The sequence below is a fragment of the Dasypus novemcinctus genome, chromosome 23, assembly GCF_030445035.2.
Source record: "Dasypus novemcinctus isolate mDasNov1 chromosome 23, mDasNov1.1.hap2, whole genome shotgun sequence".
In the NCBI taxonomy this organism is placed as follows: domain Eukaryota; kingdom Metazoa; phylum Chordata; class Mammalia; order Cingulata; family Dasypodidae; genus Dasypus; species Dasypus novemcinctus.
Genome location: NC_080695.1, coordinates 2,378,283 through 2,405,895, shown reverse-complemented (window position 1 = coordinate 2,405,895; position 27,613 = coordinate 2,378,283). Strand labels below are relative to the sequence as shown.

The 27,613-nt window shown below is 56.0% G+C and overlaps 1 protein-coding gene across 1 annotated transcript; it reads right to left on the bottom strand.

Annotated features, from left to right (window-relative positions):
* Nucleotides 1-433: 433 nt before the first annotated feature.
* RHBDF1 (rhomboid 5 homolog 1) lies at nt 434-26,306 on the bottom strand. Its single transcript, XM_004483475.5, is given in 19 exon segments — nt 434-1,113; nt 1,255-1,408; nt 1,516-1,616; nt 1,688-1,763; nt 1,953-2,047; nt 2,314-2,377; nt 2,476-2,576; nt 3,040-3,201; nt 3,308-3,382; nt 3,481-3,592; nt 3,659-3,870; nt 3,872-3,917; nt 4,281-4,438; nt 4,507-4,629; nt 4,703-4,912; nt 5,165-5,378; nt 5,997-6,127; nt 6,195-6,339; nt 26,200-26,306. Coding segments are annotated over 18 exon segments (2,571 nt in total). The 5' UTR covers nt 6,312-6,339; nt 26,200-26,306; the 3' UTR covers nt 434-693.
* Between the last annotated feature and the right edge of the window lie 1,307 nt (nt 26,307-27,613).

Genomic DNA, 27,613 nt, shown 5'->3' with positions numbered 1-27,613 from the left:
GGCAGGAAATGGGGGTGATGGAGGCTCGGGGAGGGGTTGGTGCAGGGGTCCTGAAGCCACGACCGCACACCTGTTCCCCAAACCATACGGCGCTTCCTGTGACCCGTGCAGCAGGAAGGGAGTCAGAGCGCGGGCTCTCCTAGGGAACGGTGGTGGGGTCAGGCGCAGCAGGACCGACCAGGCTCAGAGCAGGGACACTCAGGGTGAGACGGGGCTGTCTGGGCCAGGGCGGTGGGGCGGCTCCCCGGCAGGGCTGAGGACGTGGCCATGTGTCCAAGCTCTGGCCCTCGTTTACCTGCCAGTCACCGGGAGGGGGGCCAGCGCAGGCGCCCAGCAGTGTGACCTCACTGGGAGACACAAAAGGAGACTTGAGGGCTCTGGGCCTGGGGGCCTCCTCGCTATCCAGCAGAAACCAGGAAGGACATGGCCAGGGTAAGTTAACGGCAGCTAAAACGCTCCCAGCCCGTTTATTGGCCACACGAGGTGGTTGTCAAGGACTAGTTAAAAGGTAGTTGCAAGAACTAGTAACAAACCCCAGCAGCACAGGGGTTCAGCAGAAATAAGGCACAGAGGTCTGTGTTGAGAACACCAAGTCCTGCTCGGAGGCAGCAGAGTCCACGGCCTGCCCGGGCTGGGGCGGACGTGTCTGCCAGGCCTCGACCTGCTGGAGCACGAGGCGGCCTGCAGCCCGGCTCAGTGGAGCTGAGCGTCCAGCTCATACTTCTCGCAGAACTTGTCGGTGAAGGGGATGCAGGTGAGGAGCTCACACCACTCACAGCGGACCGGGTAGACGTAGAAAAGGACCACCAGGCCGGCAAGGAGGCCCAGGAAGACCGCCTGGAACACAATGATCTGGCAGCGCTTGCGGTACAGGTCAAACTTGCCGAAGCTGATATAAGGCAGGAAGGCGAAGGAGAGGAAGAGGCCGCTGACGAAGCCCGAGATGTGGGCGAAGTTGTCGATCCAGGGGAGCAGCCCGAAGGTGAAGAGAGAGAGCACCACCGCCAGCAGCTTGAAGAAGGCGCGCCAGGGCCGAGCCAGCACCTGCCAGCTCTGGAAGAGCTCCACGAAGAGGCAGGCCAGGATGCCAAACTGCGAGCCGGCCGGGCCCACCTGGGCAGCAGGCGACCGTGAGCCGGCAGCCAGCACGCCCAGGCCCCTCATCTCTTCGAGCCACACCTCCCGTGACCCGGAGCATGGCAGAACCAAGAATCCCAATGGAGAGGCTCCCAGCCGAGCCCCGAGGGCTCTCACCTCTGCCCGGTACGGCAGGAAGATGGCACTGGCCAGGTTGCCGGTGATGCCGCTCAGCAGGTAGATGATGGAGATGCGGTGCCAGCCTGCCAGCTTCTCCAGGTCTCGCAGAATGGTCATCTGGAAGCAGATGGACACCAGGCAGTGCAGGATCCTGTGGGCCAGATACAGGCCCTGAGCGCAAGGGAGGCCCCCGCCACCCCAGCCCACCCAGCTCCTCCGCCCACCGCCCAGCCCGCCTTGCCCAGGGGAGTCACTTGCCCAGCGTGCAGGAAGAGGGACAGCCACAGGCGGTAGAACTGGTCGGGCACCTCGGGGTTGAGGAAGGGTAGGAGCCCACACACGTCGTCCATGCAGTGGACCTGCCCAGAGCGGCCGTCAGCGGCAGGGGCGGGACCCCTGCCCCCCTGCCTGCGGCCTGCCTGAGGCCTACCTGCGAGCAGAGCGTGGCCTCCTCATGGAAGTAGCCCCGCATGAAGTCACAGTACTCCCGGGAGGTGATCTCGCACCTGGAAGTCAGGCTGGGGTGGGAGGGCGCCTCCGTGCAGGGGGCGCCTGCTGGGGCCTGGGGCGCCTTCAGCCCCACCCGCCAGCCTGTCGGCCCTTCTCGCCCAGCTCCCCGGAACCTCGCACGGTTTGGGTCTTTGAGGAGGAGGAAGGGCGCAGCCCCAGGGGGCCACCTGCCCACACCCGCGCACCTGCCCTTGGTGCCGATGCAGCAGGGCCGGCCCGTGATGGCGCAGTCCATGTGGGGGTGGTTGGTGTGGTTCCCGGCGCTGTTCTTTGTGCAGATCTGGGTCGCAAGTGGGGACGAGCCAGGTCAGGCCTCCAACCTTGTACCCCCACATGCTTGGGGCAGGGGCAGGCTTGGAGGTGAAAGGCCTTCGGGGCTTCAGGCAGGCCCCGCCCCAGCCTCGGCTGGCCTGAGGCTCAAGCTGGAGCCAGAGCCGCCTGGGCGGGCCCTCTGGGCAGGCGTGGGGTCAAGATGGGGCCCCGTGGTGTCACTAATGGGTGAAGTGTGACCCCCTCCCTGTGTGACAAAGGTGACCCCCAGCTCACCGGCCACTTGGTGATGTCGTCCGGCCACTCGTGGGGGTCCTCGGAGGAGGGCTCATCACACACCCTGCGTGAGCCCAGTACGTGGTCAGGCTGCTTTGTGCACCCTAGTCCGACTTGACAAGGGGAGTAGCCGAGAAGGTGGGGGGGGCCAGCGGGACTGACCTGGGGTCCTGGTGGCAGACGGAGCCAAACTGCCTCTTGTGGCCGGCAAGGTCTGGGGTGCTGGGGTGTGCAGGCCACTTCACCCACACGGCCAGGGTGGACTGGAGGAAGACAGCGCTCAGCCCCTGGCTGGAGCCCACCCCTCCCCCTGGGAGGTCAGGGCAGCCTGGGAGGTCGGGCAGGGGGTCCTCCCTGCAGCCCCCTGGCCAGCTGACAACCTCCAACTTCACATCTCCTCCAGGAAATGAGGCCCGAGGGTAGGAGTTCAGCATAATTGGAAACAATCCCTGGGTCCAAAATCAGGAACCCAGAGAAGACAATACAATGAAAGGCTCACAATGAAACTTGCTTGGTGGAAAAGAGAAGGCGACCAGGCGCCGCCCACAAGGAGAGCGCTCGGGTCTAAGCTAAAGGCACATTAAAGGACGGTTTGCAAAGGTGGGGGGGGGGAGGAAGAGGTGGTCTACAGCCGAGGAGCAAGAGATGGGATTTGGGGATTACGAGAACAAGTAAAGGGGGGCTCGTGGGACGCAGCCGAGGCCCACGGCGCGCGCGGGCACGCACCGAGCACTCCTCCTCCGAGGTCTGCACGCAGCCCGAGCGGTCGTTGCGCACGCAGCAGGCCGAGTGCTTCTCGCGCTCCCGCGCCGCGCGGATGAAGCTGTGTACCTGCGGATCCTGGCGCATGCAGGGCGAGAACTTGGCGCCCAGGTGGATGAGGGCCTCCTGTGGGCGAGCGCGACGTGGAGGGGCGGCCCCAGCCCGGACCCCAGACCCCCACCCCCAGGCCCGGCCCCGCCCCGCCACCCTCCAGGCCCGGCCCCGCCCTCACCGAGCTGGGCCCGATCCAGAAGTTCTCCTGCTGCACGTACTTGACGTTCTCGTAGACCCCGCGGTTCCGCAGCACCTGGCGGGCGAGGGGCGCAGTCAGGCCGAGCCCATGCCCGGCGCCGCAGGCGTCCAGAGGCCGGGCCGCGCGTGGGGCCGGCGAGGCCCCGGGCTCACCGAGTCCACCGTCTCGTGCTGCGAGAAGCCCACGGGCGCGATGCCGTAGATGCTCACGACGAGGATGGTGACGAGCGAGTGCACGAAGGTGAGCCAGTAGGTGAAGAAGGGCCTGCGGGGCGGAGCGTCAGCGGGGGCCACCCCCGCGCCGCGCCCCCGCCCACGGGCCCCCGCCCACCTGTGGTCGTCCATGTCCTCGATCTGGCGCTTGACGTAGCTGTCGATGCGCTTGCGGTAGGCGCGGTTGGTGAGGCGGCCCACCATGCCCAGCCCGTACGGCCGCTTCTCGCGCGCGAAGAGCTTGCGCACCGGCACGGCGATGCGCTGGCCCCGCCGCGGCCCCGCCGCGCTCACCACCTCCTGGCGCAGCCGCACCTTGGGCTGCGAGGGTCGCCGCCCAGCCCTCCTTCTGCTTCCGCCAGCCGCGCTCCAGGGGCCTGGGGAGGGCGGCGGTCACCTCCCGCCCCGGCCCCGGCCCCGGCCCCGGCCCCGAGGCGTCCCTCCCGGTGGGACCAGGGCACCCGGCTCTCCTTGTCCTGCCCGTCCGCGTGGGCGCGTTGTTCAGGTCATTTCCTCAGGCGCTGCGCCGGGGCCGGGTTCAACGTGTCGCGCTCCTCACCCTGCAATCCGGGCCGTCCCGGAATGCGCCCAGCCCCGGGTGCCCGGGCCACCACGGCCGCTGCGCTGGCTCCCGGTCAACAAGGCAACCCCTTCCCTCGGCACCCTAGGGCCGGCTGCGCCCGGCACCCCGGGGCCCTCACCCCCCCCACGGGTCCTCCGCGCCGGCCCGCCGCACTCACAGCATCAGGTGGCTCCGCTCCAGCTCGCTGCGGTCCAGGGCCCCGCCCGTGAGGTCCGCCTGCTGCGGGGCCTTCTCCCAGTCCTTGAGCGCCGCCTCCGACGGGGACTCGAACACCTCGTCGGGGCACGTGGACAGCTCCTCGTGGAGGACACCTTCCTGAGCACACACGCGCGGTCAGGCCCGCCGGCGGCGCGGGGCGCGCGCGCAATGCCGCGGGCTCTTACCCGGGCAAAGAAGGACGTGTCCAGCTCGTCGGGAAACTCGGCGGTGTCCTCCTCCAGGAAGCTGGCGGGAGTGAAGCTGCGGCGCTGCGCGCGGCGCAACGTGCCATCCCTAACGGAGCGGCCCTGTGGGCGAGGCGGTGAGCCGCGGGGGCGGCACGTCCTCCCCGCCCACCCCCGCCCCGGCCCCCACGCCCACCTTCACCAGTGCCGCGGCCGCCCGGAAGCTCATCTTGGCCACCGATTCGCGCTTGCGCCTCCGCGGGAGCCGGTTGAAGCCCGAGCGGGAGCTGGAGAAGGAGCAGAGGGAGGCGGCGCCCGGCGTGATGGGCGTGTGCGGGGCGCTCAGGCCGTCGGCGGGGTCATCCGCCACACGGAAGGCCCGACCGCGGGCCAGCGGGTCGACGATCTGCCGGGCGGAGGGGACGCCGGGGTCAGGCGGGCGTGGCCAGCGCGAAGCAGAGCGCGGCCCCTCGTGTCCCGGCCCGCGGGGGCCGTGAGGGCCTCGCAGCCCACCCGACAGCATCCAGAGGTGCGGGCGGCCTTTCCCTGGGGCGGAGGCTCCAGGAGCGCCCGGCCCTCCCCGGGCCTTCCGGCCCAGCAGGTATCTTAGGTGCTTTCCCTCCCCGGACGCCGTGGGGGGCAGCGCGAGTGGGCCCACCTTCTGCATGCCCAGCTGGCAGGGGCCCACGTAGAGCGGGGGCGGCGTCTCTGCGCTGGTCAGCGACACGTTGTCCTGGCTGGGCAGGTCGAGCTCGCGCAGGACCCGGGGCTTCAGCCTGCCGTAGCGCCGGCTGCAGTGCCGGATGCTCTTGCGCTGCCACTTCTCGGTGCTGTCGCCGTCCTTGCTCACCCCGAACCAGTCAGCGGTGCCCCTGCCAGGGACAGCCTCAGTGTGGGGCAGCCAGACCCCACCCCGGGCGTGGGCCCCGCGGACAGGGCGCTGCGGGCCAGCCTCGGCCGCCCCCAGCCCTTAGCCAACCCCGAATCGCACTGGAACTGCAGGTGCTGTGCCTCGGACACGCAAGCAGCGCTGCCAGCACCTGCCGGGAGGAGGCCCGGGGGCGCACCCCCGCACCGGCAGCCTCTGGGAAGCCAACATGCCATGCACACGCCGGCACACACACCCCGCCCGAGATACCTGAGCAGAGACCGAGAGAGAGACCAGCGCTGAGGGACAGCCCTGCGGGCAGCCTGGGGGCCCAAGAGGGGCAGAGTGTGGACACGCTCAAAGCGCACCTGCCGGCTGCTGAGGGGCCAGAGCAGTTGGGGTGGGGGAAACAGAGAACAAGAGCAAGAGCTGAGGGGGCGGCAGAGAATGGGGGCGAGAGCAGGTGGTGCCCAGAGAGGAGGACGAGGACCGGGTGAAGTGGGGACACGAGGGAGGAAGACGCCAAGACACGGGCGGGCTGTGCCCTACTCCCGGCCCCCATGCCCCGGGGACGGCCCGGGCCGCCCCGGCCCCGCCCCGCGGCGGCCTGCAAACACAGTACCTGCGAATGGTCCGCGTGATGGACATCTGGCGCTGCAGCACCGCGCGCCGGGCCTCGTGGTGCGGCGAGGGGACACGGGCGGTCTCAGCCGGCATGCTCACGCTCCGCAGGAAAACCTGGCGCCTCAGCGGCTGCACGGCGGGGTCGCGGTGAGAAGGCCGCCAGGGCGCCCCGACAGCCCTCGCCGCCCAGACTTACCTGCAGGAAGGCGGGCTCCTCGGCCACCGGGGGGGCCGCGGCCGGGATCTCCAGCTTCAGCCAGGGCGGCTTCTTGCGCTGCAGGCTGCTCGTGCTGTCCCTGCGGGCCTCGCTCATGGCTCCGGGGGCGCTCGGCGCGGCACGCCTGCGGAGAGAGCGGCGTGCTGCTCAGCACGGTCCACAGCCCCCGGAGGAGCGGACGCGGGGCCGGTACCGACGGGGTCCAGCTCCCGTTGCCAGAGCCCCACCGCGCCAGGACCAGCGCTCAGCGAAGGCGCGCCCGCCGCCTGCCTCACCCATCCCGACAGACGGTGCTGGGCGCCCACGATCCCGCAGGCAGTATCAACTCGTGTGGCAGATCTGAGCACCCCGACAATGCCCGGCAGCTCTAGGTGCTCCAGACACAGCAGTGGAAAAGCAGGAAAACAAAAACAAAAAAGTCCCCGGCCTCCACTGATGAAACAACCCACGGCTAGGATCACACTCAACAGTAAAAAACTGAAAACTTTCCCCCCAAGATCAGGGACAAGATCAGGGACACCTTCCCCACGGCTCTTCAACACTCAACATTGTACTGGAAGTTCTAGCCAGGGTAATCAGGCAAGGAAAGGGAATAAAAAGCATCCAAGTTGAAAAGGAAGAAGTTAAACTAGCTCTACTCAAAGGCGACATGATCCCATAGATAGAAAACTCAAAAAGACCACAAGAAAGCCACCAGAGCCAGTAAACGGACTCAGCAAAGGGCAGGGGCAAGAGCGACAAGGCTGTTCCTCTACACCAGCAACCAACAGTCTGAAAAGGCAATTGGCAACAATTCAAAGAGCAGCACTATTCACAACAGCCAAACGTGGGAAACAACCCAAATGTCCATTAACAAAGGATGGAAAGCGAAATGTGGCATATCCATGCAACATAAAAAAGGACAGTGCTGGTGCATGCTACAACGTGGACCAATCGTGGAAACATGCTAACCGAAAAAAGCCAGACGCAAAGTGACAAAGATGGTGTAATTTCACTTAAATGAAATATCTAGAAAACCCAAATTCATAGACAAAAACTAGATTAGCGAATTACTGTATGGATGATGAAAAGGTTTTTGTAATGGAAGGTGGTTATGGCAAGACAATATTGTAAAATTAATTAATGCCAATGAATTGTACACTTAGAAGTGGCTAAAGGGGAGCGGTTGTAGCTCAGAAGCTGAGTGCCTTTTTCCTATGTGTCAGGTTCCAGGTTTGAACCCCACTACCTTCTAAAAAAATGAAAAAGAAATAGCTAAAATGTAAAATGTTTTATATTTATGTGTGTCATAACAGAAATAAATAGAAATTCCATTCACGATAGCATCTAAAAGAACAAAATACCTCAGTATAAATGTAACCGAGGAGATAAAAGCCTTGTACACTGAAAACAACAAAACATTGCTGAAAGAAATTAAGAAAGACCAAATAAATGGGAAGACAACCCATGTTCATGGGTTGGAAAACCTAATATTGTTACGATATCAATATTAAAGCTATCTACAAATTCAAAGCAATCCCTAACAAAATCTTAGCAGCCTTCTCTGCAAAAATGGGAGAGCCAATCCTCAGATTCATATGCAATGGGAGAGGACCTGAATGGCCAAAACAAACTCGAAAAAGAACAAAGTTGGAGGGCACACAGCTCCCAATTTGAAAACTACAAAGCTTTAGTACCCGAAACAGTGAGGTACTGGACTTCCAGTCAACCACGATGGCAGGCTAAGTCACTCCAGGGTGCCAGGCACCCACAGAACCTGTGAACAAATATTGGCAGAGCCATCCTCCTCAAAACTCCAGAAGGCAGTTAGTGACTGCGCAGGTTCCAAATCAAGAAGATGCAGCTTTACAAATGGTAAAGAAACTCCAGCACCTTTGCTAAGGACCCTCCCAGTATGGTATAGAGCCAGCCTGCACTCTCATTGTGGGGGGCAGGGAAGAGCAACCCCTACGCACAAACGGGGGTGCTGGTGTATCAGGGCCAGCCTACTGGGCGGCGGCATGAAGCAGGACACTGGTCCCTGGCTAGCCTTCCCAGAACTTGCCCTGCAGGCAGCAGCAGCTTGCAGACAACTAATACAGGTAAAGCAATCACATCAGAACAGACGGGGCAAAGGATTACGCGTCAAGCACTGGGGAGGGGGGAATTCTATTTCAAAGGCAGTAGAGGGGGGCATCCCAATCCCTGCACAGAGGGCACGTGCCCAGGACAAGAGTCAGGCCAGGTAGGAAGAGAGGACCCCTGTGCTAACCTCTGAAGGAGAGGCACCAGCCAAGGCAGAACCAATCTGCAAAGACTCACTGTTTTTTGCATTGGTTTGTTTTTGTTAGCTACTGGCACTCAAGAAAAGCTGTTCCATCACTCTCTGAATACAAACTTAAGGAACAGACAGGTCAGAGACTAAATTCCAGAGATAACCATTAAAACATTAAACTGTAAAAGATTTTTAAAAATTAAAAAAATATTAAACTTTACAGTGTGCAACAAAAGATTACAAGACAAAGAAACAGGAACTGCTGGCCCATTCAAAAGAATAAGGTAAAAATTCAGAAATCATCAACAAAAACACCAGACTTTGGGCATACCGGACAGAGACTGAAAAATGATCTTCAGTACAATCAAGGAGATAAAGGAAAACATTGAGAAAGAACTCAAGGGTATCAGGAAAACAATGAACCATCAATATGAGAAAACCAATAAAACGACAGAAATTTCAAAAAGGAACCAAACAATTACTGGACTTGAAGACCACAGTAATTGAAATAAAAAATTCCTTAGAGGGTTTCAGCAGACTGGTGCTAGCAGAATAAAAAAAATCAGTGAATTAAAAGATAAGACAACATACAGAGATAGAAGAGGTGAAGAATTTTCTTGTCTGTTTACTACTACTATTATTATTATTATTGAAATAATGAAAATGCTCCAATAATGACTGAAGTGATGAACGCACCACTATGTTTTTTATTTTAAGATTTAGTCTGTCCATCTCTCCTCACCCCCTCATTGCCTGCACCTGCCGTGTCTGTTCGTCTTCCCCACTTCCTCAGGAGGCACCAGGAACTGAACCCAGGACCTCCGATGGAGGAGGGAGCCGACCAATCGCCTGAGCCACCTCCGTTCCCCGCTCTGTTGTGACTCTGTTTTTCCTCTTGTGTCTCTTGTATACTATCTTGTTGCATGAGCTCGCCGCACCTGCCGTCACACCAGCTCGCTGCGCTGCTCATCCTCCCTCGGAGGCACCGGGAACCTCCGCTCCCTGCTGCTGTGCCTCTCACCATGTTTTCCTTCCTGTGTCTCTTGTTGCGTCACCCTGCTGTGTCAACTTTCTGTGACCGCCCGTCATGCCAGCTCGCTGTCCTCTCCAGGAAGCACTGGGAACCGAACCGCAGACCTCCCATGTGGTAGGCAGGAGCCCAATCGCCTGAGCCATAGCCGCTTCCCAAAAGCTATGTAATTATACCAGATACTATTGATTATACACTTTGGATGAATTGTATGCTTTATTAATATGTATCAATGAAAGTTATTTATTTTAAAAAGATAAGACAAAATGTTTCAGGCTGAGGAGCAGAAAGAAAAAAAAAAGCAGGCTATCTGTGGGATGCCATCAAGCATACCAATAGATGCATCAAGGGAGTGCCTGAAAGAGAAGAAAGAAAGGGGCAGAATGGATTATTCAAAGAAATAATGGCAGAAAACTGCCCAAATTTAATGAAAGACATGAATATACACATTCAATAATGCCATACAGGAAAAACACAAAAGGAGCCATGTCCAGACCAATAGTAGTCAAACTGTGGAATGTCAAGGAATATGAGAGTTATGAAAGCCGCAAGAGAAAAACAACATGTTATGTACAAGGGAGCCCCAAAAAGATTAAGCCAATTTCTCATCAGAAAACATGGAGACAAGAAGGCAGTGTGAAGAAATAGTTATAACACTGGGAAAAAACTACTGCTAACCAAGAATTTTATATGTCTGGCAAGAATGTCTTTCACATATAAGGGAAAGTTTAAGACATTTCCAGATAAATAGAAGCTTAACGAAGTGGGAAGGTGGTGACGGGCTCGCAGGCAGAGCTCAATGCTCTCACAAAAACAACCAAGAAAGGGCCAGAAGCTGCCTGCGGGCCCTGCTTGGGGGTCAGCAGACCAGGGCAGTGCCCACAGCTCCCAGGAGGGTGAGGGACAGCGACGAAGAAGCTGAAACACAACCATGAGTGCCCAAGCCCCCGGGCTCCCCCCACCCCCAGACACTAAGCTGGGAAGCCCCTGGACCACTGCAGCCAGCCGAGAGGGGGCAGACGCCATCCTCCCTTCAGCTGTTTCGGGGAAAGGGAGGGGGTCGGGACTTTTCTCCAGTGACTTCACCAGCAGAGCTGCTCTGAGTCTTGACCTGGAGACTCAGCCCAGGTCCCAGGAAAGCCCAGGCTGAAGCACCTGGTGCAGGGGTGCTGACGAGCGCCTCCTGCTGGCCAGGCTGGAAACTGCATGGACAAAAACTGCTCCCCGTATCTGCATCCAGCCCCTGGGAGAAAATCTGCACCCCGCTAGGGATTCCCCAGCCCGATTTTGAAAACTTAAGCTGGGCAAATTTAAGACTGAGAATAAGTTAAATGAAATATCAAAGAATGGCTGTAGAAGGGGGGGAAGCAATAGGCAAGAGTGAGAAATTGGCCATCAGAGTATAAATTCACCAACATATTCAGATGCCTAGACATCAGCAAAAAATTATAAGCCATACTAGGAAACAGGAAGAGATGGCCCAGCCAAAAGAAGAAACCAAATATCCTGAAGAGGTACAGGATTTAAGATAATTAAAAAATAATAACCATACAGCTCTCCTAAATCACTTCAAATAATTTAAAGCAAATATGACTGAAGAAATAAAAGATATTAAGAAGGCACTGGGAAAGCATACAGAACAATTTGGAAGACTGTAAAGAAAAGTAACAGAACTTACGGGAATGAAAGACATGATGGATGAAGATTAAAACACACTAGAGGCTCACAGGAGCAGATCTGAATTGTTTAAAGACAGAATTAGTGATTTCGAAGGCAGAACGTCTGAACTGGAAAAGACAGGAGAACAGAGAGAGAAGAGAATGGAAAAATGGGACAGATTCTCAGGGAACTGAATGACAATGTGAAATGAACAAACATTTGCATTATTGGTGTCCCAGAAGGAGAAGAGAATGGTAAAGGTGCAGAAGGAATATCTGAGGAAATAATGACTGAAAACTTCCCAACCCTTATGAAGGACATAAATATCACTACCCAGAATGGACAGTGCACCCCAAACTGAATAAATCTGAATAGCCCTACCCGGAAACCTCTTGTTCAGAATGACAAATATCAGGGATAAAGAGAGGATTCTTTTTTTTTTTTAACAAATGAATTTTATTGATACATATTAGTAAAGAATACAATTCATCCAAAGAAAGAGAAGATTCTGAAAGCAGCAAGAGAAGAGCAAAGCATCACATACAAGGGAAATTCAATAAGATTAAGTGCTGGGCAACGGACTTAGCCCAGTGGTTAGGGCTTCCGTCTACCACATGGGAGGTCCACAGATCAAACCCCGGGCCTCCTTGACCCGTGTGGAGCTGGTCCATGCACAGTGCTGATGCGCGCAAGGAGTGCCCTGCCACACAGAGGTGTCCCCCGCATAGGGGAGCCCCACACACAAGTAGTGTGCCCCGTAAGAGAGCCGCCCAGAGCGAAAGAATGTGCAGCCTGCCCAGGAATGGTGCTGCACAGACGGAGAGTGGACACAGCAAGATGACGCAACAAAAAGAAACACAGATTCCCGTGCCGCTGACAACAGAAGTGGACAAAGAACACGCAGCAAATAGACACAGAGAACAGACAACCAGGGTGGGTGGGGGGAGGGGAGAGAAATAAATAAATAAATCTTTTAAAAAAAGAAAGAAACAAGATGCAGCAAATAGACACAGAGAACAGACAACTGGGGTTGGGGGCGGGGAGGGGAGAGAAATAAATAAATAAATCTTTAAAAAAAAAAGATTAAGTGCCAACCTCTCATCAGAAACCATGGAAGAGAGCAGTATGAAGTATTTAAGGTACTAAAAGAGAAAAACTGCCAGCCAAGAATTCTGTATCCAGCAAAACCATCCTTCAAAACTGAGGGTGAGTTCACAGTCTTCACAAACAAAAACTGATAGAATATGTTACCAAAAGACCAAATTTACAAGAGATAGTAAAGGGAGTGCTGCAGCCTGAAAGGGAAAAACAGGGGGTGAGAGATTTGGAGAAAAGTTTAGAAATGAAGATTCGTAGGAAGGGTAAACTAAAGGATAAGACAAATAATAGAATGGTATGACAACAGAGAACCAAAGGACAAAATGTCTACAGTAATAACACTGAATGTAAGTGGATTGAACTCCCCAATCAAAAGACAGAACATATAGGTGTCTCTATGTTGTCTACAAGAGACCGACCTCAGATGTAAGGACACAACCAGTCTAAGAGTGAAGGACTGGGAAGCAGATGTGGCTCAAGCAGTTGGGCTCCTGTCTACCGTATGGGAAGTCCAGGGTTTGACTCCTGGGGCCTCCTGGTGAAGGCGAGCTGGCCCAAGCGGAGTGCTGACACAGAAAGATGATGCAACAAAAAGAGACACAAAGGAGATATAATAAGAGACACAGCAAACCAGGGAGCTGAGGTGGCACAAGAGACTGAGCACCTCTCCCCACTCTGGAAGGTCCCAGGATCAGTTCCTGGTGCTGCCTAAAGAGAAGACAAGCAGACACGGAAGAATGCACCACTAATGGACACAAAGAGCAGACGAGGGTGGGGGTAGGGTGGGGAAATAAATAATTTTTTTTTAAGTGAAAGATTGGAAGAAGGTATCCCATGCAAATAGTAACCAAAAAAGAGCTGGAATAAACCAGATAAATGTAAAATAACAATTTTTTTTTAAGATTTATTTTTTGTCTATTTCTCCCCCCACCCCCCACCGTCTCCTCTCTATGCCCATTTGCTGTGTGTTCTTCTGTGTCTGCTTGCATTCTTGTCAGCAGCACCCAGAATCTGTGTCTCTTTTTGTTGCATCATCTTGCTGCATGAGCTCTCCACGTGTGTGGTGCCACTCCTGGGCAGACTGCGCTTTTTTTTGCGCAGGGCGGCTCTAATTGTGGGGCGCCCTCCTTGTACACGGGGATCCCTACGTGGGGATGCCCCTGTGTGGCACGGCACTCCTTGTGCGCAGCAGCAGTGCACATGGGCCAGCTCACCACATGGGCCAGGAGGCCCTGGGTTTGAACCCTGGACCTCCTATATGGTCGGTGGACGCTCTATCAGTTGAGCCAAATCCACTTCCCTTTTGTTTAGTTTTTAACAAATGTGATGTATGGGACCCCTATTTGATGTTACGCAAGTTTATTTTGTAAGTTCACAACTTTTACTATACACTTAAGTGTTTATATATGTTCATGTAATGAATGATATACTTCACTAAAATTTTATTTTAGAAAATAGGAGAAACTGTGTGGGTGTGTGTATATGTGTGGCATGTGGTTATATGGGAATTCCTTATACTTTTGGTATAATTTTTCTATAAATGTAAATCTAAAACGTCTCTAAAATTAAAATTTATTATTACAAAAAACAAAAACAAAAACTTAAGGAGTTCATAACCTGCCCTAAAGCAATATTAAAGGAAGTTCTTCAGATTGAAAGGAAAGGATATGAGACAGTAGATCAAAGTAGCATGAAAAAATAAATATCTCTGGTTAATGATATAGGTAGTTATAAATGCAAGTGCTATTGTATTTTTTTTTTGGTATGTAACTCTAAATATTACTTCTTACAGATTCTAGAATGCAAATGTCTAAAAAGTAGTGATAAATCTATGGCTTTGGTATATGATGTTTATAAAAATATAATTTATAAGTACAATAAAAAGGTGGGAGGACAGACGGATAAAGAAACTGTGTTTGTGTATGCTACTGAAGTTAAGTTGGTATCAAATCATACATGATTGTTATAAATTTAGGATAAGTTTTAAGCCAAAGGGTAACCACAAAGAAAATATCTGAAAAACATATATAGAAGGAAATGAGAAGGGACTTAAACTGTAACCTATAGAAATAAAATAAATATGAAAGTAGGCATTAACAGAAGAATTGAGGGACAAAAACGGTAAAAGACTTGCCAAGACTTAACAGCAATATGGCACAAGAAAGTCCTGAATTATCAGTAGTTACTTTAAAGTAAAAGGATTAAATTCTTCTATCAAACAGCAGAGAATGGCAGGATGGATAAAAAGCATGACCCAAATAAATGCTGTTTTTGAGAGACTCGTCTTAAATTTGAAGACACAAGTAGGCTGAAAATGAAAAGGATGGGGGGACATAGACCAGGTAAATAGTAACCAAAAGAGAACTGTACTAATATCAGACAGAGCAGACTTCAAACCTCTCAAACTGACTTGAGAGGGAAAAAAAGGTCACTATATACTGAAAAGTGGGTCAATAAGACAGAACTATAAATATGTATATGCACCTAAGAAGCAGGGCCCCAAAATATAAGAAGTAGATACCGAGAGCTTTGAAGAGGGAATTGATGGATCACGTCACTAGCTGGAGACTTCATGACACACACTTCACTCATGGACAGAGCGTTAGTGAAAGTGTGTGATGCACTGATGTAGACTCTACCAGTAAGGAAGCAGAGGACTTGAACGATACTCCAAACCAGCCAGAACTGCACCCATGTATATGTAACCTAACCCTCATCCACATTCTTTACTAGTGCACACAGGTCATTCTCTAGGACAGACCATATTTTAGGTCACAAAACAAATCTTGATAAATTTTAAAATACTGAACTCATACAATATATCCTTTCTGACCACAATGGAATGAAGGTAGAAATCAGTAAGAGGGACAAATGGAAAATTCACAAATTTATGGAAATTAAAAAACACAATGTTCACCAAAGGGTCAAAGAAGAAATCACAAAGGAAATTAGGAAATATCTTGAGGTGAATGAAAACAAGAACACAACATACATGTGTGAACAACATATTTGGGAACTCTAATTTCTGCATGATTTTTCTGTAAACCTACAACTTCTCTATAAAAAAAAAACAAATCAGAGAGTTAACCTCACACCTGGAATATCTAGAAAAAAGAAGAGCAAAGTCACCTAAAGTGAGCAGAAGGAAGGAAATAACAAAGACTGGAGCAGAGGTAAATGAATTAGAGAATAAAAAATAATAGAGGGAAGCAGATTTGGCTCAACTGATAAGAGTGTCTGCCTACCACATGGGAGGTCCAGGGTTCAAACCCAGGGCCTCCTGACTCGTGTGATGAGCTGGCCCACGCGCAGTGCTGATGCACACAAAGAGCGCCCTGCCACGCAGGGGTGTCCCCCACAGAGGGGAGCCCCATGCCCAAGGAGTGCGCCCCATAAGGAGAGCCGCCCAGCGCAAAAGAAAGTGCAGCCTGCCCAGGAGTGTGCCGCACACATGGAGAGATGATGCAGCAAGGTGACGCAACAAAAAGAGACACCAATTCCTGGTACTGCTGACAAGAATGCAAGCAGACACAGAAGAACACACAGGGAATGGACACAGAGAGCAGACAATGGGGGGGGAGGAATAAAAATAAACTTTAAAAAAAGATAATAGAAAAAATGAAAAACACAAAATGATGGTTCTTTGAAAAGGAAGATAAAATTGACAAACCTTTAACTAGACTGTCAGAAGAGAAAAAGAAGACACAAATAACTAAGAAATGAAAGGGAGGACATTACTACGAACCCACAGAAATAAAAAGGTTTATAAAAGGATACAATGGGGAAGAGGGTATATGGGAACCTCTTATGTTTTTAATGTAACATTTTGTGTGATCTATGTATCTTTAAAAAAAAAAGACAATTAAAAAATTTGCTAAATAAAGAAGATACGAAGAACAGCTGTACGCCAACAAATTAGAAAACATAGATAAAATGGACAATTCTTAGAAAAACACAAAACCACCTGTACTGACTCGAGGAAGTAGAAGATCTCAGCAGACCAATAACAAGTATAGATTGTATCAGTAAGAAAAGCCTCCCAAAAAGAAAAGTCCAGGAAAAGTTGCTTCACTGGTGAACTCTACCAAACATTCCAAAAATTAACACCAAACCTGCTCAGTCTTCCCAAAAATAGAAGAGGAGGGAACACTTCCTAACCCAGACCCTAAAACAAAGCCAGATAAATATGCCATGACAAAAGATTACAGACCAATGTCCCTTATGAATATGGATGCCAAAAACTTTAACAAAATACAAGTAAACCGAATACAACAGCACATTAGAAGAATTATACACCATAATCAAGTGGAATTTATCCCAGGTATGCAAAGGTGGTTCAACATAAGAAAATCAATTAATGTAGTATACCACATGAATAGAACAAAGGAAAAAAAAATGGTGCTCTCAATTGACACAGAAAAGGCATTTGACACAATCCAACATCTTCATGACAAAAACACTCAGAAAACTAGAATTAGAAGGGAACGTTCTCAACATGATAAAAGGTCTTTATGGAAACACCCACAGCAAATATCATACTCAACGAGGAAAGACTGAAAGCTCTTCCCCCAGGCTGAGGACAAGACAAGACGCCCTCTGCCACCCCCGTTAATCAACATCCTACCGGGAGTTTGAGCAGAGCAATTAGGCAAGAAAAAGAAATAAAATGCATCCACGTTGGAGAGGAAGAAATAAAACTTCTCCTATTTGCAGATGATGTGTTCTTGTATACAGAAAATCCTGAAAAATCTACAACAGTTACTAAAGTTAATACACAAATTCATCAAATCGGTAGGGGACAAGATTGACATTCTAGAATCAGTAATATTTCTATACACTAGTAATGAGCGCTCTGAAGAGGAAATTTTTCTTTAATTCCATTTAAAACAGCAACTAAAAGAATGAAATATCTAGGCATAAATCTAACCAAAGATGTAAAGGACTTGTACACCAAAAACTACAAAACTTTTGTAAGAGAAATCAAAGAAGTCCTAACTAATTAGAAAGACAACTTATATTTATGGATTGGACGACGAAATATTAAGATGTCAATTCTACCCAAAGTGATTTACAGAGTCAGTGCAATCCCAATCCCAACAGCCTTCTTCACAGAAATGGAATGACCAATCAAATTTACATGGAATGGAAAAAATTCTCAGGAGAGCTCGCCTGCTCCCATCCCTCCGTGCACTCGCCTGCCCTGTTCTCTCGCTGCCGCCATGATGGTGCGCAGGAACGTCCTGGCTGACGCTCTTAAGAGCATCGACAATGCCGAGGAGAGAGGCAAACGCCAGGTTCTTATCAGGCCGTGCTCCAAAGTCATCGTCAGGCTCCTAACTGTGATGATGAGGCATGGGTACATTGGTGAATTTGAAATCATTGATGATCACAGAGCTGGGAAAATTGTTGTGAGCCTCACAGGAGGTTAAACAAGTGTGGAGTGATTAGTGCCAGATTTGATGTGCAACTCAAAGATCTAGAAAAATGGCAGAATAATCTGCTCCCATCCCATCAGTTTGGCTTCACTGTATTTTTTTTTTTAAAGATTTATTTATTTCTCTCCCCTTCCCCCTCATCCCCCGCCCTGGTTGTCTGTTCTCTGTCTATTTGCTGTGTCTTCTTTGTCCGCTTCTGTTGTTGTCAGCGGCACGGGAATCTGTGTTTCTTTTTGTTGCGTCATCTTGTTGTGTCAGTTCTCTGTGTATGCGGCACCATCCCTGGGCAGGCTGCACTTTCTTTCACGCTGGGTGGCTCTCCTTATGGGGCGCACTCCTTGCGCGTGGGGCTCCCCTCTGTGGGGGACACCCCTGCGTGGCAGGGCACTCCTCGTGTGCACCAGCACTGCACGTGGGCCAGCTCATCACACAAGTCAGGAGGCCCTGGGTTTGAACCCTGGACCTCCCATGTGGTAGGTGGACGCTCTTATCAGTTGAGCCACATCTGCTTCCCTCTACTGTTTTTTATTCTCTAATTCATTTACCTCTGCTCTGATCTTTGTTATTTCCTTCCTTCTGCTCACTTTAGGTGACTGCTTTTCTTTTTCTAGATATTCCAGGTGTGAGGTTAACTCTCTGATTTGAAATTAGAGTTCTCACATATGTTGTTCACAAATGTATGTTGTGTTCTTGTTTTCCAACACGTGGCAACACTTCGGTGAGGAAAGTAATTATGCTTATGGCCTGGTAACTGTGGGCTTCTACCCCAAATAAATACCTTTTATAAAAGCCATCAGATTTCTGATATTTTGCATCAGCACCCCTACAGCTGACTAATACAATATCCACAATATATAAAGAAATTCTACAACTCAACAACAAAAAGGCAAACAACCCAATTTAAAAATGGGCAAAAGACTTGGATAAGAAGATATACACAGGGCCAAAAAGCACATGTAAAGATATTGAATATCACTAGTCATTAGGGAAATGCAAATCAAATCATATAATGAGATACCATTTCACAGCCACTAGTATGGCTACTATTAAAAAAAAATCAGAAAAAAAAACCCTGTTGGAAAGGATGTTGAGAAATAGGAACACTTGCTCATTGTTTGTAGGAATGGGAAATGGTGCAGCTGCTGTAGAAAACAGTTTGGCAGTACCTCAGAAAGTTAAGTATAGAATTATTATAGCACCTGACAATCCTGCTTCTAGGTATATACCCAAAAGAATTCAAAGCAGGGACTCAAACAGATACTTGCACACTGGTGTTCATTATTCACAACTGTCAAATAATGGAAGTAACCCTAGTGTCCAATGATCCATGAATGGATACATAAAATGTAGTATATACAAATGATGGAATATTATTCAGCCATAAAAAGGAATGAATTTCTGATACGTGCAACAACATGGATGAACCTTGAAGACATGTTGACTGAAATAAATCAGACACAAAAGGACAAACATTGTATGATCTCACTTATATGAAGTAACTGGAATATGCAAATTTACAGGGGCTGGGGTGGGGGTAGAGAATAGTAAATTTATGCTTAATTGGTATAGAGTTTCTGTTTGAGGTGATGGAAAAGCTTTTTGTGTCGATAGGACAATATTGTGAATGTAATGAACACCACTGAATTATAAATTTAAATGTGACTAACAGGGGAAATTGTAGGTTTTATATATTCTAGAATAAAATTAAGAAAAAACACTATAGAACTATACAACACAATGAACTTAATGTAAATTAAGGACTATAATTAATAGTATAGTTATAATATTGTTTCATCAACTGTAACCAAAATACCACACTAATGCAAAGTGTCAATAATGGGGAAAACTGCATGTGTGAGGAAGGGGGGTATTTGGAACTCTGTATTTTCTGCATGATTTTTCTGTAAACCTACAACTTCTCTAATAAGAAAAATAACTGATCTCAATAAAACACTTAAGGGGGGTGGGGGGGAACTAGTGTAGTACTGGCATAACAACAGACGTATTTACCAATGGAACAGAACTGGGTGTCCAGAAATAAACCCTCTATATAATCTATAATCTATATATAACCTATAGCCAACTGATTTTCAACAAGCATACCAGTCCACGCAATGGGGAAAAGAATAGTCTCTTCAATAAAAGGTTTTGGGAAAACTAGATATCCCCATGCAAAAGAAAGAAACTGGGCCTCACATCATATACCAAAATTAACTAAAATGAATCAAAGACCTAATATAAGACCAAAAATTATAAAGTCCTTAGAAGGATACATAGGGAAATCTTTGTGACTTGGGATTTGGCAATGGAGTCTTAGATATAACATCAAAACCAGGAACAACAAAAGAAAGAAAAAATCGGTAAACTGGATTTCATCAAAACGTAAAACTTTCGTGCATGAAGGAACATTATAAAGAAAGTTAAAAGAACCTACAGGATGGAAAAAATAGTTGCAAACCACGTATCTGATAAAGGTTCAATATCCATAAAATATTAAGAAACTCCTACAACTCAACAACAAAAGATAAAGAACCCAATCTAAAAATAGGCAAAAGACTGGAACAGACCTCTCTCCAAAGAAGATACGGCCAACAAGTGCAGGAAAATATGCTCATCGTTAGTGGTCAAGGAAATGCAAGCGAAACCACACTGCGCCACCACGTGACCCCCACTGGGTGGCTACTATCCTGGAAATGGAGAACCGCGCTGGAGAGGAGGTGGAGAAACTGGAACCTTCATGCACTGCTGAGAGGAGGACACCCCGGTGCAGCTGCTGTGGAAAAGTATGGCAGTTCTGCAAAAAGTTAAGTCTAGAATTACCACGACTTGGCAATGCCACTTCCAGGTATAGCCCAAGAGAAGTGAACGCGCCGACTCAACGGGGACGTGCACCCCGCTGTCACGCGGCATTATTCACAAGAGCCCCAAGGTGGGGGCAACCCAAGGGCCCATCAGCAGGTGACGGAGCACGGAACGCGGCCCCGCCACACAAAGGAGGCTCTGACGCAGGTGGCAGCTGAATCCTGAAGACGTTACGCTGCGTGAAAGAAGCCAGACACAAAAGGTCAAATACTGTCAGATTCTGATCACATGAAATACCTAGAATAAGCAAATCCATCGAGACAGGAAGTACGTTAGAGGGTACTGGGCCACAGGCCAAGGGGAACAGGACTTACTGCTCCAGTCTGGAAGCTGTGGTGACAGTTCCACATCCCTGAGAACATAATAAATAATTAAACACCTAGAAATGGTTAAAAATGGCCACCCACAAAAAGCCCCTGCAGTGCTGGAGATGATACTGCAGAGAACTGTAACCGTGTCAACAAGTGCATTGCCGAGTCAGAGGGCCTTGGGAGGGGGCGCCCTGGGGGGGCCAGGCTTGGAGCCGGCGGGAGTGCGGGCTCTGCGGGGTGCAGGCGGGGCGCTCCAGGCCGCCGCGGCAAACCCCGGCCGCCTGCGCCAGAGCGCGCGCTCTGAGCCACCGAGGCGCCCGTTCCAGGCGGCCCTGGCGGCGGCGCGCCCTGGGCGCACGTCGAGCGCAGGACGCGCCTCCCCGCGGCAGAGCAGCCAGCCTCAGCCAGCCTCAGCCGAGGGGGCTCTGCGCTGAGAGGGGCCCCCGGGGCTGCCCGGCCGGGCGCACACGGTCCTGGAAACGCTCCCTCCCGCTTTGCAACAGACACCCTCGTGCGGGTGGGTCATCCCAGGACGGGCCACAGCGGCCGCGGCGAAGCCCCGCTCCGAGCGCAGCCGCTCCGCCCACGCCGGGAGGCCCCTTGGCGCCTCGCAGAGCCACGCCCCTCGGGCTCGGACCTCAGCCCCCACTTCCCAGGCCCAGCACCAGAGGTCGTCTCCGGAAAAACCACCCTTCGCTACAAATGGGGAAACTGAGGCCCAGGACGCCGGCCCGCCCCAGATCACAGGGCCGGGGAGGGGCCCCTTCCCCACGTACCCACCCCTTCTCGGAGCTGACGTAGCTCTGCTCGGGCTGAAGACCCCCGGGCCTGGGTCTCTCCCCTCGGAGCCTCCTGCCCCACCCACTGCCCTCAGGGCAAGGGGCCAGGGTGATGCTGCTCTCCACCCTCCTCACCAGGCCACCTCCAGGCCCCCTGCCCAGGGCTGAGCCCAGGGGGGCGGGGCCTGGGGAAGGGGAGTGCGGGAGGCAGGCCTGGGGCTGTGCCGGGGACCAGCTCTCAGCACCCTACGCCACCCTCCACCCTGCCCAGCCCAAACCTCCTACACTGAGGTGGGCGTCAGGACCGTCCCCTGCAGGGGGCTGGCGGCTGGGGGTCCGCGGCTGGCCCTCCGGCCTTCGGTGCCGGCAGGAGTGCTGGGAAGGTGTGTAGGGAGAGGGGCTCCCAGAGCGCCCGGGGCCGGGGCCCTCCTTCCCTGCACAGGTGACCCACCGGAGCTCCGCAAGCGCCAGGGCCTGCTTTGGAGTTCGGGGGGCCCCTCGGCAACTCGGGGGCCACGCTGAGGGCGGTGGGCTGCGCTGCCCTACCTGCGCCCACACGCTCCCTCGTCCACCCCCAGGGGGCCGCGCCGGCCTCCAGCCAGGGCACCCTGAACTCTGGCCCCTGCACCCGCCAGGCCTGGACGCGCGGGCGGCTGCCGAGGAGCGCGGGGCGCTGTGCGGGCGGGAGGGGGTCACCGCGCACCTGCGGGCCCCGGCGCGCCTCCTCCCTGCCCGCCCGCGTCCCAGGTGCGGCGCGCTAACCACGAGGCGGTCACTGCCTGGCCCCGCAGAGGCCTGGGCTGCTGCGGACGCCACCCAGGAAGGAGGGGGCGAGTCCAGAGCACTGGTGGGGGTCCTGGGGCAGCGCAGGCCCAGGCCCCAGGCCCGGGGGCAGCACCTCTGGCCCCCATCCCCTGTGCACTGGGGGGGGGGGGCGGGGGGAGGCATGGGACCTGCTGGCACCAGGTCTGAGGACCGGAAGAAGACGCACACCCTGCCCCGAGCCGAGGGTGCCCGCTGCCCGCCGCCAGCCCTGTTTCCGTGGGTGGGACTCCAGGGGCCGTCCAGGGGGCCTGAGGCTGCGGGGGAGGGGCCACCCAGGCCGGACAAAGGGTCTGGGTGGGGAGGGGAGGACGCCTGGAAGACAGAGCCCCAGTGTCCGCCTCCCGGCCTCGGCCACACACTGGGCTCTTGTTCCCCACGGAGCCCTGGTGGGGCTCCTGCCACATCTGCGCGGCCCCCGCAGCGGGGGCCCGGCCCCGCCCCGCCGGCCCTGGCCCCTGCCCCGGCCCCTGCCCCCGCCCCTGCCCTACTCCTGCTCTCTCAGCTCCTGCCCCACCGGCCCCTGCCCCTGTCCCACTCCTGCCCTCACCGGCCCCTGTCCCTGCCCCTGCCCCTGTCGCACTCCTGCCCTCTCAGCCCCTGCCCCACCAGCCCCCGCCCCTGCCCCTGCCCCACCAGCCCCCACCCCTGCCCCTGCCCCTGTCCCACTCCTGCCCCCACCAGCCCCTGCCCCCGCCCCTGTCCCACTCCTGCCCCTGCCCCTGCCCCGCTTCTGCTCCTCTCCTGGCTCCGCAGCCCCCGGTTCAGGGAGAAACCACAGCCCAGGTGTTGGGGCTCCCGCAGCGGTGGAGGCCCCAGCTCCGCCTGAGTCCCTCCAGCAGCACTCGGGGGCCCCTGGCCTCCTCCGCCCCGTCAGGAGACCCTCTAAAGGGCATCTGGAGTGAAGCGAGCGGTGCCCCGGGAGCAAGTGCGAACGGTGCGCCCACGTCCACGAGAAGCCAGGGGAACAACCCCAGGACTTGCCATGGCGGGGAGGGGGGAGGGGGGGCGCCTGGGGAGCGGCCGTGGCTGCTGGGGAGCTATGGCTCCCTGTTCTAAGTGGGGACACACGGGGAGGAAGTGACGTCCGTGGTGGCTGCCCCGCGGGGCCTGCCTGGGGGAGGATCAGCGCCCAGGCTCCCACGACAGGTTTCCGGACTGGGAGACCACTTGGGCCAGTGCCCAGTGCAGACTCGGGAGGGGAAGCTCAGGGGACAGCCCGGCAGGGCCTGGACTCCACCACCTGCAGCCTCAGGGCGGGCTCGGTCCCCTCTTCTAAAAACCAGGGGCCACAGCGGTGCCAGGCCGCAAGGCTAAGCGGCAGCAGCCTCTGGGGCTGGACCCTGGGCCCCGGGCCTGCGGGGCGAGGACGGCTTCCTGCGGTGGGAGCCGTGGGCGTCTGGGGACAGAACCCCTCCCAGGGGCGGCCGGGGGCAGGAGGCCAGCATGGACAGTGCGGCAGCTGCCGGCTCAGGTGTGAGCCGGCCCGGCCGCACCCCCTGGACGGCGCCAGCAGCAGCAGCTGCAGGCAGAGTGGACGGCCTCGGCCCCGCTGTGCCCAGGGGCACCTGCCCACACTGGCCCCGGGAGGGGCCGGCGCCCCCAGCCTCCCCACCGCAGCCTGGTCCCCAGGCCCTGCTCGGCGCCGGGTCACCCGCTGGCCGCAGCCCCCTCCCCGGGTGTGGCGGTGAAGGCAGAGGAGCCTGGAAACCACACCTGCCACGCCCTCTGCCCGGCGGGGGGCCTCCGCGGGTAGACCCCGTGGCATCGTCACCTCCACGTTGAGAGGAAACGAGGTCAGAGTGGGGTGGGCCCAGGAGGAGCCCCTCGGACCCTGCCCGCGTCACCCACCACCTCGCCAGCGCCCACGGCTGCAGGCTCAGCCCAGGAGCAGACCCCAAGGGTCCCCGCCCGGGAGGGGTCCTGTCCCCGCTCAGCGCCCGGGCGGCCAGGACTTGGCTGTAGCAGGTTCTGGGTGTGTCCGGCCTCAGAATCTGGCACTGCTGGTCCCAATCTGAGGTCCAGTCAGGCCCTGGACCTCCCCCCGGGGCTGGAGAGGGGGCAGGCCCATGTCCACCACCACCCAGCCCAGAGGGCAGATGAGCAGCTGGTGGACCAGCGCCCGAAGTGCCCCTGGCTGACCCCACACATGCTCCCTGGAGCCAGACACTCCCTCCCAGGGACCACCGGAGCAGCAGGACTCAGAGGCCCCGGGAGAGGGCTCAAGCCCCCGAAGTCCCACCCGCCACCTGCCTCGACCCTGACCCGCCACAACCCCCCCGGAGTGGGTGCCCGTGACCATCTCACAGATAGGGAAACTGAGGCTCAGGGAAGCCCAGTCGCTGCCTCAGGTCATGGAGCCCCGGAGTGGGGAGGGGGGAGTCAGAGGCTTGGCCACCTCTGCCCAGGAGTTGGGGGCTAAGAGGGACCCCGCCTGCCTGCCCTGCTGGCCCCAGCTGCAGCCGCCTGGGAGGGTGGCCCCCTGGGCCCCCGCGAGAGCGCCTCGGGGTGATGCAGGACCTGCCCCCAAGCCAAGTCCAGGCCTGACTCCAGCAGGTCCAGTCCTGCGGGACACTGAGGTGGGGGCCACTGGAAGAGGGAGGGGACTAAGGCCCCCCAGAAGCAAGTGGGGGTGCCCCAGGGCTGCTCTGGCTGTGCAGGGAGCCTGGGGAGGCCGACGGGGGCGGGGGGGGGGGGGGGCCCAGCTGAGCCCCCAGCTGCCCCCTCCTGCTCTGCTCTGGGAATGGGACCAGGTGAAGGGGGCGCCGCTGTGGGGAGCCCCTTCGGCAGGACACCCCGGCGTCCCCGGCTCCCTCCCGGCACCGGCACCTGGAGGCCCCAGCGCCCAGCCGGGCCGAACCTGAAAAGCCAGTTTCATCCTGAATCTTCTCCCTGTCTCCGCAGGAAGTCCCGGGTGGGGGAGGGGGCTTCCCCGCTGGGGGCTGGGGCCTCCCACCCGCGGTGCCGCCACGCCGGGGACGGGACTGCTTCTGCGCTGGACCGTCCCGGCAGGGCAGGCTTGCGGGGGTCTCCTGGCCCACGGACCTGCTCCCCCCTCCCCGAGCCCTGAGCCCGGGTTCCGCCGTCACCCCACCTGGGCCGGGGCCTGCTCTTCACGGCCCCCCGACACAGCGGGGGCTCGGGGAGGGGCTGCGCACGCCGGAGGCTCCGTGCTTAGACGGGGACAGTGGGTGGGCAGGGGCTCAGGCCTCAGGCCCCCCGGCTGGGAGCTGCCGCTGTCCCAGCGACTCTCGGTCGGGGTCGGGGAGGCCGGGAGGGGCTGCGGGGCGGGGAGCGCACAAGTCCGCCCTCTCGGAGCTGGAGTTTCGACCCCAGGCACCGCCCGTCGGCGACCCGAAAGGGGGAACGTGGGGGGCTGCCCCGGGGAGCGCGGGGGCCCCGGCCTGCGGGGACCCCCGGGACCGCGGTGCCCGCCCCGGACCCTCAGCTGGGGGCGGGGGCTGGAGCCGAGCTGTCCGGCCCGCTCCGGCCGCCCGGGACGCGCTAATCCGGCCAAGGGCTATTTTTGCGCCGGGCCGGGGAGGGCCGGGCGGGCTGGGCCGCCAACGGGCGCCTCGGGAAACTCGGAGGAAAGTCCGGGGCGGGGACACCGGCCCCGCGGCCCGCGGCCCGGGACCGCCGGCCAAGCGCCCCGCGCGGGGAGGCGCAGCCCGGAACCCGCCCGCCGCCCGGCCCCGCCGAGCCGCGCCCCCCTCCCGGCCGCGCTCACTCACCGCTGCCGCCGGGGACTCCGGGGGGCCCTGGGGCGTCCTGGGGGGGGCCGCCGCCGCCGGCCGGGAGGCGCCCGCGCCGAGTCCCCGCCCGCCCGCCCGGGAATGCCATGGAGCGAGGGGCGTGCGCGCCGCGGGGCGGGCCCGGCGGAGGGGGCGGCCGCGCTGACTCAGGGCTCAGGAATGCGCCCGGCGCACCCCCTCCCCGCCCGGGCCGCCTCCTCCGGGAAGGCCGCCTGCCCCCGGCTCCCGGGTGGAGGGGGCCAGGAAGTGGGGTCCCTGGGGCTTGCCGGGCCACCCGTGGCTGGGCGGCTGTGGTCTCAGAGGGAGGGTCGTGCCTGGGGCCGGGGGCGCGCTGGACGGGGCTCCTTGTCCTGTGTTGATGCTGCTGGAGAAAGGGGTTCCCCGGCCGGGGTGCTTTCCCTGGCCCTGAACCAGGAAGCTGCTCACGCCCCCAGGCTGGCACGCCGCTTGTCCCCCCCCCCACTTCCACGGGACACAAGACTCACCGCCTCTTGCACACTTGTACTCATGCTTTGACTCGCAAACACACGCAACCAGCTCTCCCCTGCACAGTGACTTGTGCACATGCTCATTACACACTCGTACACTCACTTGCTTTCGCTCACACATGCGTGAGTTTACACTGTGACGCTCACTCGTTCACACCCAGAATAGGATGGGAGCAGCTGTCTGCCCCCCCGCCCCCCCCCGTGCACCCTCCACCCCTGGACGCAGGCCCTTGGGGCTCCCCACACGCTCCCAGCGGTGAACCCCCGGCTCTCCTCCCTCCTGACACCACAGGCATCAGAGGCCCCCGCCTAAAGAAAGTCCCTGGAACCTGCCCCAGGGGCGGGGGGGAGGGGGGCCATGCAGGACTCCCTGCACACTGCCACCGGCGTGCGTGGGTGGCTGTGAGATGTGCGTGTGCACAGGAGTGCATGAGCATGCATGCACGCTGTTGAGTGTGAGTGCACGAGTGGGTGGGCAGGAGTGCATGTGCGTGAGCGCCCATACGTGGTGGAGTGTGTAAGAGGGCTAGGGTGCTTCCGAGAGCGGGGCGCCAGACCCCACCTCGCCTGCCCTAAAGCCCCACAGCGCCACCCTCTCCAGGCGCGACCCTGCAGCAGGAGCTGGGTGCCGCCAGGTCACCCCGCCGCCCGGAGGGGAGAGGCACAGCGCGCTGGGCGCACAGTCCCGTGGGTGCAGCGGCAGAGCCCCTGGTCGGGGGCCGGGACGAGGGCCCTTCAGGGCATTTCCACGGGGGGCTGGAAGGCCGGAACCTCAGGGGTCCGCAGAGGTGTCCTCAGTACCTGCTGGCCGCAAGGCTGCCCCTGTCCTCTGCAATGCCCCCCCCCCCAGGGGGCCGCGGCCTGCTCGGAGCTGCTGCCGTCCACCCTCAGCAGGCCAGCCCCAG